This window comes from Amia ocellicauda, chromosome 1 (assembly GCF_036373705.1).
Source record: "Amia ocellicauda isolate fAmiCal2 chromosome 1, fAmiCal2.hap1, whole genome shotgun sequence".
NCBI lineage: Eukaryota > Metazoa > Chordata > Actinopteri > Amiiformes > Amiidae > Amia > Amia ocellicauda.
Window position 1 is genome coordinate 10352610 of NC_089850.1, and position 23000 is coordinate 10375609.

The 23000-nt window shown below is 39.0% G+C and overlaps 1 protein-coding gene across 1 annotated transcript; it reads left to right on the forward strand.

Annotated features, from left to right (window-relative positions):
• Positions 1–122: 122 nt before the first annotated feature.
• On the forward strand, positions 123–17163 carry e2f6 (E2F transcription factor 6). Its single transcript, XM_066716239.1, has 8 exons — positions 123–990; positions 7883–7971; positions 11176–11225; positions 12180–12390; positions 12602–12760; positions 14023–14137; positions 14390–14546; positions 16295–17163. The coding sequence occupies exons 1-8, from the start codon at positions 664–666 to the stop codon at positions 16345–16347; spliced, it is 1161 nt and encodes a 386-aa protein (XP_066572336.1). The 5' UTR covers positions 123–663; the 3' UTR covers positions 16348–17163.
• The last annotated feature ends 5837 nt before the right edge of the window (positions 17164–23000 follow it).

The following is a 23000-nucleotide window of genomic DNA, read 5'->3' on the forward strand; positions in this document are numbered from 1 at the left end:
CCCGAAGCCTCCCGGCCAATCATTAGGGGAAATTGATGGCGCGCAGATCCAATCGGAGCGTGCGATCGGACGCTCCCACGCTGACTGACAGGCCCGGCAACCAATGAGCGAGCGAGCCGGAGGTTTGATTGCGCTCGCACACGGCACGGGGCGCTCCGGGGGTGCTGTCGGTTTTGCAGCGAGATGTGAGGAGATTGGCAGCCGGGATCAAACAGGCAATATCTGCCGAGAAGCGCTTGAAAAGCGAGATTTGATTTGGGCAGTGGTCATTCAGTAGTGGATCTGTTTTAACGATCAGTCAAAGGCAGGGTATGGTTTTCATAAACTACATTGCGAAGGATTTGTTTTTGTTGGGATAGAACAGATGATTAAACTAGGCAAAGACGCCTCCGTTGGTGTTACTGCAACTTGAACTTGTGGTTTCGGGGATTCGGGTTGTGTTTGTGTATATAAACGGCTGCACTGACACGGCAAAGACAGCCTAAAGGCCGAGCTGCGGAAGACCCGGGCCGGAGCAGTGCAGCAGTGCCCACTTCCTGCCCGGCCTGCGCGGCTGCGATCCGATTGGCCCGGCGCGGTCACATGTCGCGCTGCGGTTCCGGTGTGTGGCCCACACTAGCCGGCCATTGACCGTGCATCTGCTGCTGGTCACCGCTTTCGACCATGGTGCAATGCGTGGTCCAGGGCTGCCCAAACAAATCCTACCCCAAAGCCGGGTTTGCAAACCGGCCTCGAAAGCGTTTCTTTAGCTTTCCCAAGGAGCAGGCCCGCGTTAAAGTATGGCTGGCCGCGCTGAGAGAAACGGAGCGAGTGCTGTCCGACCACCACCGGATCTGCGAGGACCACTTTCTGAAGCACCACATCACTCCGTTTGGAGTAACTAAAGACGCGATCCCCATCATGCCCCTGTATCTGGACGGGCCCCTGTCCTCCAGTGCTGGAGCCGACTTCGACGAGGCAGACGAATTATCTGCTGAGGCGGAAATGGAGGTAGGAGTGCAAAGTTCAATTACAGGCTTGCATGCAGACATGTCTTATTAAAACGCATTTCAACTCCCATATAACTTCAGCCTCAGGCTCGCCCAGTATTTTATTGAAGTAGGGAGACGTTGGAAAACAACAGTTAACTGATAAAAAGCGTGTGGGAGCACAGATTAGTGCTTTGTTTCTCTTGAATGTTACATTCAGTTGTTTCACTAAGCATGACATACTTTTTTTAAACAATAAATCAAGTTTTTAATTAAGCCAGCTAGTATGTGTATTACATAAATATAGAAGGACACTGCAGCATTGGAGGTATCAAATCTGATCAAGTTTATTGTCACCTGATAATTTGCATTATTATGGGGGGGGGGGGGGTTGGAAAGATGAACTCCTCATAAAATGGGATTTGTTATGTTTCTACACTATTTTGGATTTGAGTGTTTATGGGCGGAATTGCAATTGAAATCAGAATGTGTAAATGTCTTTTCCAATTCCGATTCAATCTCTTGTCCTTAGCACGAGAGATCCAATAACTTCCCTTTGTTGGCTTTTTTCAAATTTAGTTACTGGAATGCGTTTAACTTTGGCCCTTGATTAAATCAAAACTTGGACCCACCTGTCATATTCAGTTTTGTCCAATACTGAAAGACTGGATGTAATCTAAAGCTTGGAATTTACTATTGGCAGGTGTGTTGATGTTCTCATGCAATCCAGTCCACTGACTTCATGATGCTTTGGTGTTTATGTACCTCTGTATTATCAGTATAATCCACTCTACTCTTGTCCATTCTGTTCATTGTCTGCAAGATTAACATGTACTTTTCTTTCTGGCTAGACATTTAAAAAGGTACAGCTCCAGAATTAATCCCACATGCACACTACAACACTAGTGAATGTTTGGCATTTTTGCCTACCTAGAGTGCCATTTGTCATGCAAAATTATTGTTTATAATAATAAAGTACGTTAAAAACTTCTTCTAAGTAATTGCTTGGAAGTGTGTGGGAGACACTAATTAGTATCGCGCTGTGCTGAAAAGTCAATTAGTAAGAATTAAGACTTGGCTGGTATAACAATTTCACATCTTTCTTCTTACTTCTGTTATATTAGGGCATCGCAGACAGTTCAGCTGTCTTGGACTGTCCATGAATCAGGACTAAATTGATATTGATATTTCTGTAAGATAATGTAAAGAGGTAGTTATTTCACAGTATAGCAATTCAATCCTGTTTATGGCATTCACAAAATGTTTAGAAATATAGAAATAAAAATATATATAGACCTCGTCATTATTATTGTTTATTTATTTCTTAGCAGATGCCCTTATCCAGGTTGACATTTAGTTTACACAAGAAGCATTTTAAGCATTACAAAAGTGCAGTAATACAATCAATACACAATTATCACAAATGCATATCGTTTAAGGCATTTTGTAATAAATTGACTGTGTTGAATAGTGAGGTGTGCTGCTCAATGACAGATGGAAGCAATGTTCAGATGACTTGCAGTTAAATCCATTTTAAAACAAGCTTTTATTTTGTTAATGCACAGTCGTTTTCTTTTAAGGGAGAGGTGTTAAACACAAACTTCTGTCCATCCTAAATAACTATGGAATTGTTACCTGAAATGGAACTGGAATGTGTTCTTATGAACAAAATTAAATTAGTGGCTTCATGTCTGCAAAATCATAGAGACCCTTACCAACATTTACATTAAACAGTAACTAAACTATATTAATTATTGAAGTTGCACAGGGACTTTTCAATTACCCTGCATATTGCCTATATATAATCGTATAGAGAAATGTCAACAGAAAATCATACACTTCCAGTAGAAGTGCACCAAAATAATGTATTATCTCTTCACAATGAAATGTAGGTGTATTAAAATTTGAAGGCCTTGGCATTATTCAGGTATTGTAAAAGAGGATGTTTTTAGTTTTTTTTTTTTTTTATAACTAAGCAGCATACATCAGGGGAAATGGAGGAGGTTATGCACCTGGGGCTGCATTATGGAATACAATTGTTTTGATATATTTAGACCTTTCACTTGTAATAATTTGCTTCAACAGTTACCTATCAGAGCAGCTTGAAATACACCTGGATTTGGTATTCCCAGAGTGTGCATAAGAGCAATGGGCATGCACTGGTGTCATACTTCACTATGACCACTCCCAATAACAATGCTGACCCTACAGCATAGATGACTTGGTGATCCACATTAAACCAGAAATGACACTTTAACACAGCCCTGCATAAATTTCACTGGGCAGGCAGGAGGTTGTGTCATAGGGGGTTATTGCAGCTTTATTTTGTGAAAAATATGTAATTGAAATGAATTTTGCATCCAGCTCTAATGGGATATTCTTTGTCATGGTGACCAGAGTAAAGTTGGTACACCACTGTTTTGCTCTCCTGTCTGGCACAAGTCAGAGTAAATATGTTGATTGCTACTCATGATAAGAGACTTGTTCACAGCATTGTCTGAAGCCTGAAATGTAATTTATCTGTTGGGTTGTTGTTGTTCTTGATTTCTTCCAGTGTGTGGAACAGTTTAATTTCTGCTCAATTTAATGCTTCATACAAATCTTAGGTTATTATTATTATTATTATTATACATTTCTTAGCAGATGCCCTTATCCAGGGCAACTTACAATTTATAAGAGCATTACAACTTACTACAAGATTATGTAGTATTAGTAGTAGTAATATGAATAATAATAACAACAGCATGAGGTATCTTTGATGGACTGGCATCCTGTCCAGAGTGTATACCAGGTTAGGCTGTGGCTCAAAGTGGATGAAGTAGTTATTAAAAATGGAGGCATGAAAAGAGAAGCACATTAAATCGAAGACTTTAACTATGACAGATGACAGATAACAGATAAAGCTATGATATTTTGTAATCTGATGTTTCTGCAATGATAACTTGAAATGGATATGGGAAGCATTTTTCCTCTAAACAAAATTTAGAGAGGCTCTAGCTATGGTGTATTAAGTAACTACCAAACTTAGCAGTTTTACTGGGTTCCATAAACAAGTTAGGAAGATTGGCATAGAACCAGAAGGGTGGACATAAACCAGGGAAAACTCCTAACTTGCTGTGTTTTCATCATCCTTCAGAAATATGTGCAGAATGTGTGCAATGACGAGAGAGTGGAATGACTGCAAAGACTGCAGTCTCTTCCTGTTGTCATTCCACCTGAGTGTTTAATTAAATGACCGATGGAGAGTTTTTGCTTAATTTAACCAGCTTGATGCTTTTCCTCAGAGACCAAATTGACTCTCTAGGTCGAGAACACGCTTCCTATATGATGGGTGTATACGTAGGCTTGCTGTTTTGTTACTCTGTATTTATTTATTTTCATCTACATGCAGACATTACTAATAAAACGTCAGCTCGTTTATTCTTGCATTTGGTTATGTAATCCTGTTTAGTCTCACTGCTTAATAAATCACAAAAGCACTGTTGCAAAGAACAAACACACTTGCAAAATATTTGGCAAAAAAACCTTCAAACCTTTTCCAACTGAAGGGCAATGAAATTTATAACAAAAGAAGTTATTAATGTTGAAAATGTTGATACAGTGTAGTTATCAGTGAAGCTTGAGTCTTTAATTCATATTAGATTTGAGTTCTAAATTAGCAACATTGTATTTAGTTACATGGTAGATCTATATCTTATAATATTTTCAGAATTACCTGAATATACAATAAAACTGTTCTGTTATATATCATCATTACACATGCCTTACCACACATGTTGTACATTGGTATTTAACATAGTTTCCCCATATAACGTCAAGACTGTTAATAGCTTTAGTGTGTGATGATTAGATGGAACAGTAGTTTCTCTTTTGGAGGTTTGTTATTTGTGCTCTCCATCTTCTCTTCAGTTCTCAGCTGCAGCAGCTTTTCAAACCTGAGTCAGGTCAGCCCAAAACCAGTGTACACTCCCTCCTGCCACAATCCTGTGATATGTTAAGCGGATGTGAGGTAGCAAACCCATGCTGAACACATACAGGCACAAAAAACAAAACAAAACGCGTAATAGAAGTTATAATGCCGATATGCTGAGAGCATTGTTGTAAAAACAAGCCTAATTATTGTAAGACAAGGGCCGTATTCAGAATCGTATAGTACCCTACTAGATACTCCATACTTCACGCTGCATGCTACATACTGATTTTCTGACTAGTAAGTTGTACAGTACACCGTATGAAGATGAATGATTCAGTGTAGTTTATACGTCATGTAACCTCACATGACAGACTGCAATCTTCAATTTTACCGCAGGAGAAAAATGCTAATTAACCAAAAAAAAAAAAAAAAAAAGTCCTACATGGCCATATTCCGGGATAATACTGAAGCACGGCAGAGATGAGGGAATGCTAGTAGGCCAAACTTTGCGATGTGGATATTTTATCTTCAATACATTGTAAGTACCTGGCTTGTTTTATAAGACTTAAGGAAACCTCTTTAGCTATGCACGTACATGTGAATTCCAGAGAGCTTTCCTCGTCTGTAGATTTGTCCACCATTTAGTGATTGGAACGTCGACCGAACGTGAAGCATGATGATATGCAGTATTCCATGTAGTGAGCTCTAGTTGATTACTGCATATTTTGGCAAATGGTGCACTTCTACCATACTAAAATGTCATATACTACATCCAATATGCATACTGCATACTACAGAAATGATAATATGCGGTTTCAAATACAGCCAGTCGTTTTTTGAGATACCTGATCCAGTTTAGAATACAGCTGTCAGAGATCAAATGGCTTAGTTGCTGCATTTCATCGGTATAGCCGATACAAAAGCGAAGTCTCAAAAACAAAACAAAAATTGACCTATCTGAAAGGGTGGCTTAGATGTTTATCTTTAATATTGAATCCTGGAGTTGTCAAAGCAGCCAGCTTTGTAGTTTGCTTTAGATAATCACCTGCTTAAGATTTCAAAATCTTTCAAAAGGTTTCAGATCTGTTCATGACCAGTTTAGTTAAATAATGGACAGCTCAGGTGAACTACAAACCAGAAGCCTCTATCTCTTCAGGACTGGATCAGAAGAACACTACTGATAGTGTGTGAGCATGGAGCCTAGTTTCAATCTAGGGCCATATGAAACTGTATTACTTTTCTTCACAAGTACAGATTTATGTTTCTCTGATTTGGTCTTCAAATGTGTAAAAATGAATGCAAACAAGCGGTCTTCCATTTCTGCTGTTCATAACGGTTCTTTCTGACTGTCCCAAACAGGCTTATGGCTGGAGTGAGTAGCTTAATCAACTAATTTGTCCCTGAACAGAGGTTGTTGGAGGTATCTTGGTTGTCATAACAATCCTGAAAATCCCGTGTTTGGTTTGGTTGTTTTAAAATAGCACATGCAATTGGGTCACAGAAGTGTGCAGCATACCGTGAAAAACCAGCAGCAGCCCAGGTTACAGAAGCCAAACAAGGGAGGTTAATTGGCTACAAATTTTGACATTTTTGATAGATTATCATTGTGCATTTCGGATAAAATGCAAGTACAGTGTTGTGGGAGATCACCGTCTACAGTTGCCATAAATTTCTGTTTCATTATCTATTCAGAAATGTCAAAGGCATCTGTGTGCCCAAAGAGTGAATGTAGACAGTGTTTTATTCTCATTCACAATTGATACGATGGGGAATGATGTGGGCAATAGAATTTCAGAAGAAACGCTGAATTTGCAGTGCAAGTATAGACCATAAACTGTATGTCGTGTTTCAGCACTAAAATCTGTCTGCCGCTTCTAGGTTTTGAACTTCCCCAATGTTGCATTTAAAATGTATCCCTGCATGTTTCACAATAATGTACATTTAAGGAAACAACACTCACTTCAAAGATTAAATATATATTTTTATGAACCTGAAAATACATGTTAAGGCTCCCGCTCTAGTCAACTCCTAAATTGGAGATGTACTGTTCTTAAGTATGATGAGAAACTTATACAACACAAACCTATGACAGCAGTTTGTTTTGGTTAATATGACAGAAGACAGGCTCCTCATATCCTTTGCTGAGGGGTATTTCTGTGGTAAAAGTGCTGAAGTCAGCATCCGCTACAGTGCATGATGAATTACCACTCTGCCCCAGTTCTGCTGAGCACCTGGGGAGTGTTGCGCAGAGGCAGGTGAAACACATTCGAGCATTCCCTGTAAAAACAGCACTGCGTTATTTTTTTATTTTTTTGTTCCTCTGTTGCATGTAGGAAATTTTCAGGAGTAGCCTCATTGCCCGTGTGTTGTAGTAAGGTTATTTGGACTTTTTTTGATTCTCTTTAAATGACCCTTCACTGACCAGTGAGGTTGAAAGCTGAGGACACTGGTGATCAATAAATACCATTACAAGTAAAATATGGAAACTTTTACTTGAACAGTATTGTGACCACATTTTATATATTTAAATAAGACGATGCCAAGACACTGTTGCATCGCAAAAGGAGTTAATTCGCACTTTCTGTAGCTACTTATAAAGGGTACATTTAGGAACACCATCCTATGTGACTATGGAGTGGAATGGTGCCAAGAACCAGTGCAGTTTTAAATCAAAGCCAGAATGGTTTGCATTGTGTACTTTAAGTGGTGATCTTATAACATACAAGCTTAATATGCCATTTTTTGAACACCTCTTCCTCAGCTGCTCAAGCGGGTCACTCACAGAAAGGAGCCAATGGAAAACTGAGCATTTTTGTGCACACTAGTGAATTGGCAGTGTGGCTAATTGTGCTGGTAGTGCTTATACAGGCAGCATTTTGAAAATAAAATTGAAGCCAGCACAATCAGTGGGCTACCATTTTGAACTATATGAAAACATGTATATGACCCAGTTTTAAGACACCTTTTTTTGTTGGTGGTGGTTTTCTTTCTTTTCTTAAAGCACGAGGAGAGCTTCGACAAAGATGCAGAGGATTTCTCATTAAACTGGGAAGCCGAGCAACCTGAGGCCTCTGCAGAGGAGATCCTGGAGTAAGTACCTTCACCTTAAAAAGAATGCAAAAAAAGTCAATAGACATACACAGACAATACAAATGCAGCAAACTTTTCTAAAATGCTAAATGGGGAGCAGTGGCTGTTTGAGATCCGCAGCCACGGCGGTTCAGCAGTGAATGTTTTTTTTTATCCATTTATGCATGTGATATTCATTAGACGAAGGATGCTCTGACATCCAGATCGCGTTTTGATCATAAACACGTTCATCTAAAAATGTGATCAACGCTTCACCCGCTTGTTTGTACATCACTTTTCAGTGGCATTGATTGAATCGCCCATTCAAATGTGTATCGAAGTATTTTGTCCGTTTTTGCGTGCAATTCATAACGGGTTCATTATTCAATGTCAAACAGTCGGCAAAGACCATTGAAACGAGGCCTTTTAATTGCTGACACGCATGCAAATAAAACAGAAATATGTGCGCAGGCAGCTAAACGCCACTGCACGTCAGTACTAGCGGTTTGCTTTCTGATTAGCACATATAACAAGGTCTGCAGTGTGTGTATCGATTCAAAGCTTACAGACGGCTAAAGCCTTGTAAATAAATGAGGCATTATTAGCAGCGTGTGGAAAGAAAAGCGGTCAGATACTTTCCAGGTTTTCCTAACTGTGTGAAAGACCCCGCTCATCCCGATTATGTCCCATCGTTGTTCAAACACAGGCACAGCAGTGCTCCTGTGCAGAAACTGGGCAGTCCCAGACACACGGGCGAGCAGCAGCATTTCAATCCGCGGCGGGGGGCGGATTTGGGATCCGCATCTTCAGACCCGTATGTGCAAACCTTGTGTACTTTACCCCCCCTAAAAAAACCCGTTTCTGTAAGCTTTTACTGTTTCGCGGGTGTAGCAGCACTCCGTCTCAACCACGCTGTAGTCTTCCGTGTATTTCATTTCAGCAAGCTTTTTGAAGTCACTGGAGAATAATCTTAATCTAATATTTTGGATCGGGTAGTGTGTTTTTACCGACGACCAATTTATGAAGGTAGCGAGATCTCTCTGAAATTGGAAAATGTGAGAAATAGCTGCTTGTCATTTTTAAGAATTAAAAAAGCGCTTTACTATAACAGGAGTCTCTCGGGACACAACTAACGCATGCGCGCTGCTGTTGTTGTTTTTTTTTCCCACGAACTCTATGGTCGCGTTCGTGTAGCTCATATTTCCGCAGTTCTGCGCAGATCTGCGCTGCCCCACCAATGGAATCGGTGGAATCTGCAGATCTGCGCAGACTAGCCTATAGGCGGGTCTTGTAGTCTGTAGGTCAATTTAAATCTCAGCCAGTCGTGGAAGTTCCTGTTCCGGTCTCTCCACACCGGCGCTATATAATGCAGCCGGCGAAGCTGTCTCTCTAACATTGTTAGACAAACGTTCAATTGAAATGTATAACATTTGCATTATTCAGTCTTTCCATTTACCCCGAGTCCTCATGAAATCCAGGAAAGGTAGCTCCCTTTCTCGGGTTAGACCGGCAGTCCAGCTTTTTGTTCATCTAAAGCTTTAAATACAAGTACATCTATTTTGTAATGTATTCTTTGTGAAACTGGCAGCCAATGGTTTTCATAACATACTTGCGTGCTATAGCCCTGAATGTTTTATCAATAGCCCTGGACCTCAATCTTTTTTTTTTTTTTACAAACATAATAATAATAATAAAAAAAATAGCCCAGGATCTATTCATCGGTCATTACGATCATGTATTAAAGCCCTCAAAAATATGATATCGTTGATCCAAAACGTAAGTATGTCATTAAAGCAGCAGATGAGCGAGTGCACCAGTTACAGGGCTTGTCATTGTTGGCATCTGGTGGAAGCTAATTCACTAAGGCAAGACTTGAGTTGAAGGCAGCTATGGCTATAAGAAGCTTTTTCAAAAAGAAAAAGGATCAAGGAGGCGCAGGCGAGGCAAGAGAAGGTGGAGGATGAGTATCTGTTATCTCCTGTAGCTGTAGCAGCAGATGAGTCAGGACGTGAGAGTGCCACTGCCTCATCTGGAAGTATAGCTAAAGAGTTGATGTCTGATTGACAATGTATAAGGCTAGCTAGCTAGCTAGTTAATGTTACTGTTACTACTTTCAGATAAGTTTCTTTTCTTTTTCGTCCAAAATCTTAGCTCATCTTTTTTTATTAATACTCAATAAAAAGTGCACCAGATTAATACATTTAGCTGTTCAAAATCTTTTTTTTTTTCTTATGGGGGAGAATGCCCCCAGACCCCCCTAGTTTGGTTTGGACTCTGGGCTAAACCCTGAATGTATTGTAATCCGAGCAACACCTCTGCTGCAGACTCGTCTAAATTTCCATGTGTAAAAGAGTGACATCGCTGCTTCACCACTAGCTGGAATGTTAGGGCCTGAAGCAGCATAGAGAACCGTGCATAGAGGCCATTACATATTCATGTATAAAACTTATCTGTGTGATTTCATGTAGTATTACAATAACTTCAAAGATTGAAGCTGTAGTATTTCTATTGCAAAACAAAGTATACAGATCATCAAGAACTGTTGCATTATTCAGTTATGGACCATTTTAATTTCATGGTAGATCATGGAGCAAAGGAGTATGTAGCAAATAATTCAAGGTTGATGTGTTTGTGAAAACATTCAGGATTAGGGAAGTTAAAGCAGGATACATTTCCAACAGCATTTTCTTGCACAACAGACAGGCCTGCCTGTAAGATAATTAATATAATTCAGGTGGGGAAAAATCTGTGCTTTCCAAAAAAACTGAGAATTTGTGACACGGTGGATTACAACAAATAATCGGGATATAGAGACGATTATTTGTTGTAATCCACCGTGTCACAACGTTACAACGTTCATTGCTTTTTAACATCCAAAAAAACACATGCATGATGTGTTGTGTAGTAAAACGAAACCTACCTTTGATGTCATGCACATATCCTTCAATCCAGTTGCTCTAATCTTTTTGGTGTTTTGCTGTGTTTTTGGTATGCAGTATTGCAAAACGGTTTGTTGCATTAGCTGGGTAAATACTGAAGACTCTGTAGCAGGCTCATGACCTCCATCAAGTACACTGATTGCAACCAGTATCAATATATCATATAATTTAAGTATGATTATTATTATTATTTTTTGTGCAGAGATCTGAAAGTGGTTTAAAGTTATTTTAATAATATTGATGTATTTACATTAAAGTAATTCTTCTGTCTGTTTTGTCAATGCAGCATTTCAACCATGGATGATGATTTCCTGGAAAGGAGTTTTGTGGAAAAAGGTATGACCCTAATGTTGCTGTCTTGTAACTGCTATGATCTTGTCTTCATACTATATGTTAAGCCATTATGACCACAACAATAGCCAGAACCCCAAACCCTATCCTACCCAAAAACAGAGAATGAGGCCCAGTACTTCACTCTTCTCATTTTAGTTCAGAGCAGAGAAATACTGCAGGACGTTTTTTTTTTTTTTTTTTCATCTATATTTGGGATTTTGAATTCTGTTTAAGGCTGAGACTAGGGTCGTGTTTAAATAACATGTCAGACTTCCATTACTGTTAGGATGCATTGATACTGGGTTAACTGGAACACAATGATTGACAGATTGGACATCATTTCAAAGTTTGGTTACAGGTCAATATTTTAATAGGTTAACTGTACTTTACTGTAGAGCCATATTAAAATGTATTCTAAAGTAAGGCTGAATTATTCACACACACACACACACATAACAGTAGCTGCCTTTTAACCCATTTAAGTTTATTATACAGATTTAGACCAACCACATTTTAATTATATACATACATTTTAGAACAATGGCAATACATAGCAGTATATATAACCACATACATAAGTAAACAATATCATATTGGAAGTTTAGTGGCATAATTAAGGTCCTATGGTACAGTTCTGATGCTGATGCATTATTTCAACAGTAATTGTCAAGAACAGGTGGTGACTGTAGTTGAAATCAATCACTTGTCAGCATGGATGATGGAAACCAGAAGACCGTATTTCCCTGTTTGGGATGCTGTAAATCATAACCAGTCCCTTCAGATTAATTGTGTGTTCTTGCGTGTTTGCAGTGTTTGTTTTAGTTTTTGACTTGGCTCTGTGGATAAGACTTAATTGTTTCAAAACCACCTGACCGCCAGAGTTTGTGCATGCTGCCATTCCCGCCGTCTCCCCGTTCAGCTTACTGAAGATCGTTCTATGCCCTTGGTCTTTTCCAGAAGAAGCCACCAAGCTCCGCTGTGACGTCTCCCTGGTCTACCTCACCAAAAAGTTCATGGAGCTCATTCAGGTGGCTCCAGATGGCATTCTGGACCTGAACAATGTAGCACGGACATTAGGAGTGCGCAAGAGAAGAGTCTACGATATCACCAATGTTCTGGATGGCATTCAGCTGATTCAAAAGCGCAGCAAGAACCAAATTCAATGGGTGTAAGTTCAATTTGGACAGTTTTCCTTGACATTTAGCATAATGTTATTGCTTAATTAATTTGCAAACTATCCATTATCTTCTCTGCTTTCATGTCCTTGTAAGTTCTTGTCAAGCATAATTTGAAAAACGTGCATCTCAATGCATCAGGCTCTGGTTTGTTTACCTGATGTAAAAAAACAGACCTGGTTACAGTCTCATGCTTTGTTACAGTGGATCAAACCTGAACTTTTTGACTCAAGTGGACACAAAGCAGCAGAAGCTGAAAGATGAACTGCTGGATTTAACAGCAATGGAAGAAGCCTTGGACGAGTTAATCAAAGACTGTGCTCACCAGCTGTTTGAATTAACCGACCACCAAGAAAATGCAAAATATCCTTTTATCTCGCAGCATGTTTACTTTCTATTTTTTCATAGCAGCAGCCTTTATAAGTGGACAGATTTACAAATGCAGGCCTGATTGATCTGTCAGTCAACATTCCTGTATCTTTTATTTGAGCAAATCCCTGTCCTACAAGGACACAGACCTTTGCAGGATCTTTTGAATGATTGTAATGGCTGGGGGCTATGGAGGCCTTTGCTGTGCCTCTCGTGGATTTTTTTTTATAAGGTCTACTAAGTATGCATAACTAGTCCTCATTAAGCTCACATATCTGTGGTACAGGTTTGCACAATGAGGCACTTATTTAGTTATAACTGTTAGATTTATATTATTTAACTTGATGATTTGTTGAATTTCAGGTCCTCTTTGAACCACACACAAAATAGTCAAGTTAGCTTTATGTAACCCACCAAACAACATGTCAGACAGTCTAAGGAAATCCAAACTACACATGATGAAAGGATTAAAGCTCTTGGCACACATGTTATTTTAGGCACACAAAAAAGTTAACTATCCATTATTGTGTTGAAGGTTGATGCTGTTCCTTGATATCCACAAGGGGGCAGTACTGGTCTGCAGTATTTTGTGGATCAGCACTTAAGGCATACTGTAAGGCACATACCAGAAATCAAATTTGATTAATATGTGATTTTAATATTTCTTGATTATCTTTGCAGAAAGCATGTCAGCCGATGCAAAACAAATTAGTACCTTTTTTTTTTTTCTGAGAAGGCCAATTGAGCAATTAGTTTAATTTCCGAAATAGGTAGTCTGAGGAAAAAGTACTTGCAGTACGAATGCAAGTACAAAATAATTACATAATTTCACTGCAGAGGTGGAAATGTTGAAATTAGTTCACATCGGGCAATTTCACTCCATCACTTGTCCGTGGTGGTAATAACACATTTAGTTTTTACCATGATATTATGCTGCTTATTTCTGGAGCCACCAAGTCAAAAGCGAGTGTTTAAGATTTAGACCAATTAGTGAGTTACTTTCCTCTGAAAGATGCTAATTTCCCTATTGCAGCTGTGGAGTAGAGCTGCAGTTCCCCAGTGGGATTAGGCTTAGCACATCTTCTAGAATATATCAAAGTGTTATTTTGCCAAGGGCATAGCTTGTTCAGTAATATATATATGTTAATATCCTTGGTTATTTTCCAGGACTGCATGTGCATTTTATTTGAGATACTGCGTATTTGGTAGACTGTCTCCCAAAAGTGCTGCAGTAGCTCTCCTTGACAGTTGGATACTTCAGCCTATGTGACTCACAGGGATATCCGCAAGATCCAGGCCTTCCAGGAGCAGACGGTTTTTGCCATCAAAGCTCCAGAGGAAACCAAGCTGGAGGTTCCTGTGCCTAAGGAGGTGAGAGTTTCACCGCAGTGTGTATCCTCCCTTAAAATGAGAGGGTGTTGCTGTTTGAAATGGAAAGTATCTGAATGTCACAGTAACGCATCTCTCCATACGGTCTCAAACAGTGTTAAAAACTGCAGATTTGTCGTGTTATTGGGTTGTTGTTGTTCTCTTGCACCACTGGTGATGGACCTGCACTGAATGGCAAATCCCACCATCAGTGGAAGCATCCAACATCTGTGAAAACGTGTGTGACATTCTCAGGACAGTATTCAGATCCACCTGAAGGGATCCAAGGGGCCCATCACCGTGCTGCTGTGCTCAACCAACAGCCTAGCGGACTCTGACCAGGGGGCTGAAGATGGAGGGTCTTTCTCTACTCTGGAGAGCAGCTGCATATATACTGAGCCACTGCATACAGGTAGCGTGGCATCGCACCTTTCCTCCCAGATTGATCCGGTCCTGATGAGGCATTGCAGTCTTAAGCAATTTCTTGTCAAAAATACAAAAACATTGTTTGTCTGGTGACTGTTTCCACATCATTACTGTGGATAAACATAAGCCCTGTCTGGAATGATTGAATTTAGTTGCAAATTTCCATTAAAACCATTTTGTTCTACCTCCTAATTTACAATCCAAGTACCAGAATATCACACATGCTTCCTGCTGGTAAAAGAAGGATCAGTAGAGCTTTCTTTAAGAACTCTGTCCTTGGATTGATGTACAACCTGTTAGATGACAATTTGCAGTTTTCCTTCCTGTAATGTTTTCTTTTAAACTGGACTAACAAGTTCAACCAATAAGGTCAAAGTTAAAGATCCGTTATATTGACTTCTCATGAAATGCCAAATATTGTTATCCTCCTTCATACTCTGCAAAATACATTTCTGGTTAGCTTATTCTGAAGCTTTGATAAGACAATAGAGGTCATTTTACTTACTTTTTCTGTAAGAGATATCGATTGTGGACTGAGGAGATCATTTGAGGCTTATTTATGTATGTATATATAGATAGATATCGATATGGATAGATGAGACAATGCGGCTATTGGTGGTTGAAGAATGTTTTTTTTTTTTTTTTTAATTCGGTTTATTTACACTGTAGCAATAAGGCATGATCAATCATAGAATATTAAAATATATTTAAAATGTTATAGAAATTGATTGAATGAAAGATGAATCAATTTATTCTTTACACTGACATCGCAGATGTTTTAAAGACGAGGCATTCATTGCAATCACACACACGTTAGTATTGAATTTATACTCCCATTTGTTTTTTCCTACACTCATTACTTCAATATTTTGCGGAGTCTTTCAGCTGAAGAGTGATTTCACAATAAAAAATGTAAATGGCAGCAATCAAGTATGCTTTCTCATGGAGATATGCAGGCAGCTGTATCAGCCATTAAGCTCCTTAATGAAAAAGGAAGGGACTAGATGTGAAGAACAAGTATAGTTCCACCCAGACTGGTGACCTCTCTGCATTGGACAGCAGGGGGAACAATTTACCGCAGTTCATGTCCTGTTTGGTGTGATTCTTCATTACATCATCCTCACGCCCAGGAGTTAAAACCATGTTTATTTTAATAATATTTAGAAGCCTGTGTTATTAATTTAATTTTTTTGTAGGAACTCCACATTATAGCAATTACTGCATTCAACTGATGGGGATGAAGCAATTATGTTTTTTTCATGTTACACAAGGATGTAATAAGTAAAGAGAGGGTCACATTACAGAACAATAAGCCCTTGACAGACCAGATAAAGCCAGACTCCTTTCCTTTCGTATTCGTTTTGTTGGGCCTCTAAGCCAATTTAGAAAAGCATCTGTAATACTGTGTACTGGGCGTCTCCAACCCATCAACATCTAATCCTGTAACTGTGTCAGAATGAACATGATGCCACTTCTGGTTATGTATGGATAATGCAGGTCATATGCAAGTTACTGCCTCCTGACCGTGCTATTTTTCCTCCTTTTGATATATAGCTCTTAATGAATATATAGTTTCTCTGGATTGTCTTTCCTTTTATTCTAAAATAACTGTAAAATAATAAATCCAGTCCAAACTCTCTAATTTTCTTATTTAAGTTGTGTTGAACATCAGTATGTAATCAGCTAAGTTTTGTTTTTCCTTCTCTCCGCCCCCTTCCTCTCCCTCTCTCTTAGGTCTAATTACTTCAGCAACCACAAAGCCCATGTGCCTGGATAATCATGAATAGACTGTTTCCTCTGTTTTTGGACACCTTCTGCACTTTGTACACAGCCTTGTGAAGACCTAGAGGGGACTATAGTCTATGGAGTACACTAAAGTGAAAGTATATACCTCGGACTTACGACCTGGGAGAGGTTTATTCGATTTTTTTTCTCTCTCCCTTTTCAGTCACCCGCCAGGTTAAAACTTAAAAATAAAGAAATAGGCCTTATAGGAGTATAGTTTCCAATACTTCTTGCATTTTTCTGCATTGAAGTCAGTTTATTACTACTCTATCATGAGTATGTGAAGTAATAATATTAATAAAGGTTTATTTTTGTATATTTAAACATAAAATATTTCGAAGTAAAATCCTAGCGCTGTAATGTGTTTCACTGTTGCACTGCAATTCTCAGTTACAGTTGGATGGTATCTGATCAAAGTAATCGGCAGAATAATTGTTTCTCTAATTCACATTAAGAAGTTTACTCAATGTAAGCAGTTCGGCACAAATATAATTTAAGTAGTTAAAATAACACTCTAACCTAACACAGACTGCACCCAGGAAAGCATAATTATAAATCTAAAATAAATATTTTAGTATTTTCTTGCAATATTCAGTCTCTGTGCATCTCAAATGTGTAGTTTGTCTTTGAAAGCTCATACTTATTCAAAAACCATTTCCAGTTCATTTTTGCAGATTAGAAGCTGAGTTTTGGAGGAAGCCTAGCAAGCAATGTACTGTTTAGATTTTTGTTTTGTTGATGCACTACAGGCTAAGACATGTAATTCCTTTTGCAGAGCCTTTTCTCATATTCCAAGTAATAAAATAAACTAAAAGGGTGATCCGCATTCTCGTTTCATTATTTACCTTTTTAGATTTAGGAAGCTTCAACATATATACCTCAATGCCCTGAAATGCATTTTAATGAAGATCCACATGCAGCTCAGTTAAGCACTTAAAATTTTTTAGTTGTGCTGACAGTGATCATTCAGTTTGGTGGTTCCTTAAGAAATAATTTACGTGCCTTCCATTTTGTTAATGTGTTTTTGGAGATTTAACAAGGGAAATGCCCAGTTTAAATAAAAACGTTTGACTCAACATCCTATTGCTAATTCAAAACCAAGTTTTTTATTTGCTACTTATAGTAGGCTGGGGACTTCTTTCTTCTTGTTTTGTTAGTTGGGTTTGGCGGTGGTGAGTGAAACAATTATAACTGTTTAGAAATAGTTTAATGTACTTTGACAGACATTGATAGTTCTCAATCCATCTTTCCATCAGAAATGTGGTTTTCTTGTATTCATTCCATCTGAGCTCTGTAATGTAATTGGTCACAATGAGCTTTTCCTTTAACCACGAATTATTTTAATCCACAATTGGGGATCTAGACAACTAGAGATGGGTACCTCAGCTGCAAGTAATTCCAGTGGAATCTAAATCATAATAAATTGTGCCGAACGCCGGATGCATGCTTTTGACAGAGGCCTCGTTTGAAACCAGGTGAGCAGTAGACTGTGACATGCTGTCATAAGACCGTCCGCTTGATCACAAGCCAGTTTCGCTTCCAGTGCAAAAAAAAAAAATGCATTGTCAGATTGTGTTCAGAGAGGACTAGTGACAGATTCAATTGGAACGCATTCAACTTTTTAAATTCCTGGTAACAAAAAAACATCTAGGTGCTGCTAATCAAGCCCTTCTGAATGCTGACAGTTGATCTGTGATTGCTGGAGGAAGGTTATTTAATGGCACGGAGAATGCTTTTCGATTTGGGTATTGTACCATGTGTTTCAGGGTCTTGAACTGGAAGTGCTGTGTGCCCTAGATTGTTATGGGGTGCCTCCGACCCTAGAGCTCACTATCCCACAGATTTATAGGTTCCCCAAAACTCATTGGTTATTAAAGACCTGGAAACAATTAACTTTAATCGGTGAGGCAGGGTTTTTGGTGAATTTGATCATTCAAACACTTAATACCCTTCCTCCCTCCAGGACCAGATATCCTGTACTTGAACAAGTGATTTGCCTAATTGATTAATACTTAGAATGTGTTGCCACTTAAGAGATTGGTGATTCGGGGTGACCTATATAACTAGATGAGGGCTCTCGGGGACTAGGGTTGGAGAACACTGGCCTACATAATGACTGGCATTGTGCTGTGTGATTAACTTGAAAGATGCTTAGCCTGTGGAGTGAGTCCTGTTTAAATCTACTGCCTGTATTTAACTGAACCAAACTGGCGAGTCTGAAGACCACCTAATTGCAGTTACAATCCCAGAGTAACAGTAATTCAGAAAAGGTTTCATATGCAAATTCGAAATTGCACTACTAACATGGATGATCGAGTCATTAGTTTTCCCTTGTCTTTGTGGTTTCATATCCCAATTGACCTTTCCTTTTAAAATCAGCGCGTTCATTTTAGTGGACAGTATGTTCAGGGCCCGAGAGTAGCTTTCACTTTTTAAGCCCTTTCCCTGTGACCTCAAAAAGAGCCCAAGAGTGACAGAGGTGAGCCCAGGAAAAATGGCAGGCCAGGCTGATAGCTGATCTTACCGCAGCATGCACTCCAAATAGTCTTGTGTAACGGCATTTAGTGCCACTTAGCTGAGGCAATTCAGACCGGGAGAAAATGAGCCCAAAGTCATTGGGAGACGAGATGATGGGAAGTGCCATGGTAGGTAACTTGACGGTGTTTTGTCAGAGTTAGGCTGTGCCAGGTGTTTACTGCTAGTCACTGGCCAGGGAGGCTGATTTTGAATACATTGCCTCACCGGGTGCCACATTGCATTGTGGGCCATGTTGCTGCAGAGCTAGAGCATTATAGCTGCTTAGTGTAGGAAAGTAGCTGAATAGGATGGAGGTGAATATGAATGCGGTGAGCCGACTGCTCTGTGTAGGTGGCAGGGATGAAATGACGCTGTTTTCCTGTCAAAACTGAGAGGAGCTGGGGAGCTCTTATAGAAGATTGTGTAAGCCCATGATACGCAGTCCTGGTACTCTGGCGCAGGAGCAGTGTTGGTTTCTGGAATGATAGTCTTTGCTCGGTCAAGAAGTCGACTCAGTGCTCAGTCCTTTCTGAAGTAAACCATGTGGAATTTGAAAAATGACATTGAATGCTTGTTAGGTTCACAGTAAATTTTAAAGCAAGCTTTGTAATCTCAAAAGCAACTCAGGCCCTGAAAGCATTTTTTTTTTAATATCCAGATTGACCTAAATGTAATTGTTCTGTGTTGCATCATGCAATGGCTGCAATGGCTGCAGTGAGCACATAACCGTTTTAAACACAAGTTAGGCTTCCCTTTCACTGTTGACTTATTTGGTCTGATCAGCTGGTTAACTGTGTAACTGCAATATTGTGGTGGCATATTGAATCAAATGAATATTTTAAGCCATCAACTGTAAAAAAAAAAAAAAAAAAACGTAAAACAATTACAAATTGATTAGCTTGCTAAATAAAGTTGTTGAGAGCCCCAGATGGAACAAACACTGGAAGACAACTATCTTTTTTTTTTTTTTTAGTGGAGGTTTCACACTACAAATTGTAAAGGAGTTGTGCAACAGCTAGTTATGGTGAGAGACAGGTATGTGCCTGGGCTGGAAGATTGACTTTCTCAGTGGCTCCGCAGGAATCTGTATGTGTGGAAGCCAGACAGATGGGTGTTTTGTGATGTGGCCTTGCCTGTTGTTGCAGTTTCAGTGAATGGCCCGCATCTTCTCGTTGGCGGTATGAGTGAATCAAACCTGGTTACAGACTATTTGCCCTTTCAATGGCACTTTCAAAAGTGGGATTTGTCTGTCCTGCAAAGCATCTGGAGCAAAGATGGAAGATTGAGCTGGGCGGCTGAACACAGTATGTGCGCAAGTGGCCTTGGTGTGCAGTACAAATGTATAGACTTATACACTGATAGTCTCCGAACTATTGGTATCTCTGTGTTCTGGAATGCAGTAAATTACTTTGCTGAATCAGTCTTTCATTATTAAGACTCTCTCAACTTTGAAAAGCCATGTGGGCTGCTGAACTAATGCATGTCTGTATAGAAATGACATTTTTCAAGCACTTTTCTGTGAAAATGCAAGTTATATTTTGCCCAACATTACTGCGAAAACCAGGGTCATTTCTGAGTGAAATGTCTTGCATAAAAATAGCCCATTGAAACAGATCCATTGATCATTCAGTTGAAGGTGATTCTGAGATCATGAAATAGCTTTATACTTGGATGCAATGGCTTGATGCAATAATGGATCAATATTATATTAAAAAGGACAATGTGAGGGATGTTTGTGATTAATAAATGGAACATTGAAAACGACACTGACTTAAAGCACGATTCTAATGCAAAGAACACTGGAGATAAATTAATACAATTCAGTCCACAACAATAAGGACATCAGTAACAGATAACACGCAAACAATGGGTGAATTTAAATTAAAAAGGACCCCTTACTCTGAAGAAAACTGAAGTTATGCCAAGGAGACATAAAGCACATGGAGAAAATTAATTTGCTAAATTGAATCCGTGTTTCTCAAACGTGTCCGTCATAGACTTTGAAAAACAGTTATTTAATCCATTGGAAGGAAAATTGTATAGGACAAATCTTCTATATCTTTTATTTTTCTACATATTCAGGCCAGTCAATGGAAAAATTGTGGTCCCCAAAATACCTACTGTTCATAAAATATTTTTTGCAGTGTTCATTAAATTTGACAGGCAGTGAAAGCTAGAGAAATACCTTCATCAGACAGTTCAAAACAAAATGAAATTAAATGAAACAAAAAACCTCCACAAACCAAATAATGTGGTTTTTAAGGTTCCCCTAGCCTGATAGAAAGAGCTCTTTTAACTAATAATAATCATTATAATAAATAGAAATATCTTGGTTTCTGCTCAGCAAGAAAATCTCAAAACATAAGTTACTGTGAATGAAAGCCACAAATATGATGATATGCTTGTGAATACATTTTTAATCCACAAAGAAGATGATACTCTTTATGTAAATAGCTAATTGTATTGTCTATACATCATTAAATCAAATTCTTCACACACTCCTGAATGTCGAGATCCTCCCACTTTGAAAGCATGGTGCCTCTTTCCCCTTTAGCTATAGCTTTGTGTGCTTGTCTTGTATACATTCATTTTGTTTCAACTATTGCTGTATGGCAAGCATGCCTTTTACATTATGACCTTTTATTTTTATTAGGCAGCTCTTGACACCTCTTGCACCCTTGCTTTTCCACTAACAAGTTCTGGAAACCAGTGGGTGATTCATGCAAATAGGTGGTGGTGAGGGGATGAAATACATTCTTCAGATCCAGCTTTTGAGGGTTAAAACTAATTTCAGTGAGTGTTGTTAAACGCCTGCCATATGCAGTTCCGTGTTATGTTAATGGACAGCAAACAGATGGGGGAGGGGGGATAGGAGGACACCCACTGGCCAACAGTCTGCACTGTTACGTGGGCTGCTTTGTATATGTGATGGTTGCAAAAACTATGATTCAACATTAGTGGGGAATGCAGGATGGAATAGAATATGTAAAATGACTGTGAGTAGAGCTAACTAGTCGCTGCGGCAATATTGTCACAGGACACTTAAGCCGGTTCGGGTTTATCCTGAGTCCCATTAGATCAGGAATGATGTGAGTTAAGCAATTGGTACATAATGCATGAGATTTCAATATCTGGCTACACACATTTGATTGGCTAATTACCTGAGAGCATTGAACATGAGATAATTTTTAATGGAAAACAAATGCTCCTTTTATTAAACAAGAGATCCATTCATGTGTTGATTTGTAGTATTCAATTTCTGTTAAAAAGTTAATTTAAAAAGACTAATTCATTCTTAATTCACACCAGAAGCATCATTCACATGCCTTTATCCAGCACTGCTTTACTGACTCAGTTAGGAGTGTACTGAGGATTAAAGGACGGAGGGAACGGGTGTGTTTTTTGTTTGTTTGTTTGTTTTTAGTTTTTTTACTTGAAATTCGTAAACCATTGACTCTTTCCAAATAGTGCATTGCGGCATTTGTTTCATTGTTACACGTGGCCGATTATTTCGGTTGAGATGCGAAGGAGCCGAGGCTCAGAGTAGATGCCACACAGAGCTGCGTCGGGATTTGACCCTCCCTTTCTAAGGTGGAGGCAAATCAGAGTTGTTTGCCTCAGGCAGATTCCTATCTTTAGGATAATCCAGTGGGAATGGCAGACGGGCACTCAATAAAAAAAAAATCAAGGTGGTTTTCCAGGGCTGTCAAGGGCTCCAGTCTAACTCTTGTGAGGGCAGCATTTTCAGTACTTGATATGTGAGTTAATCAATTCTCTCTGTTTCTCCAGCTCAGGGGGATTCACATTCAGCTTCGGTAGACTGTGCAATGAAGCCCTGTATTGCAAGGGTGCCGTGGAAAAGATGCAGAATATTAGGCATGATCTTGAAAGGTTTTTGAAGTCTTTAAGAATACTTGCACAATATACCTTACTTTTGTAGTGTTAGGACATAGAACTGGGAAAAAACAAGACTATCGCTAAAATGTTCTAGATTTGGTTTCTATCTGCAGTCAAAGCGCTCTCATAAAACATTCCGATTCAGAACAAGATGTGGTCATGAATTATCCAGCATGTGGATTCAAGAATTAAAAAAAAAAAAGTCCTTTTTGTGCCGTTTTTTAATTTAATTTATATATAT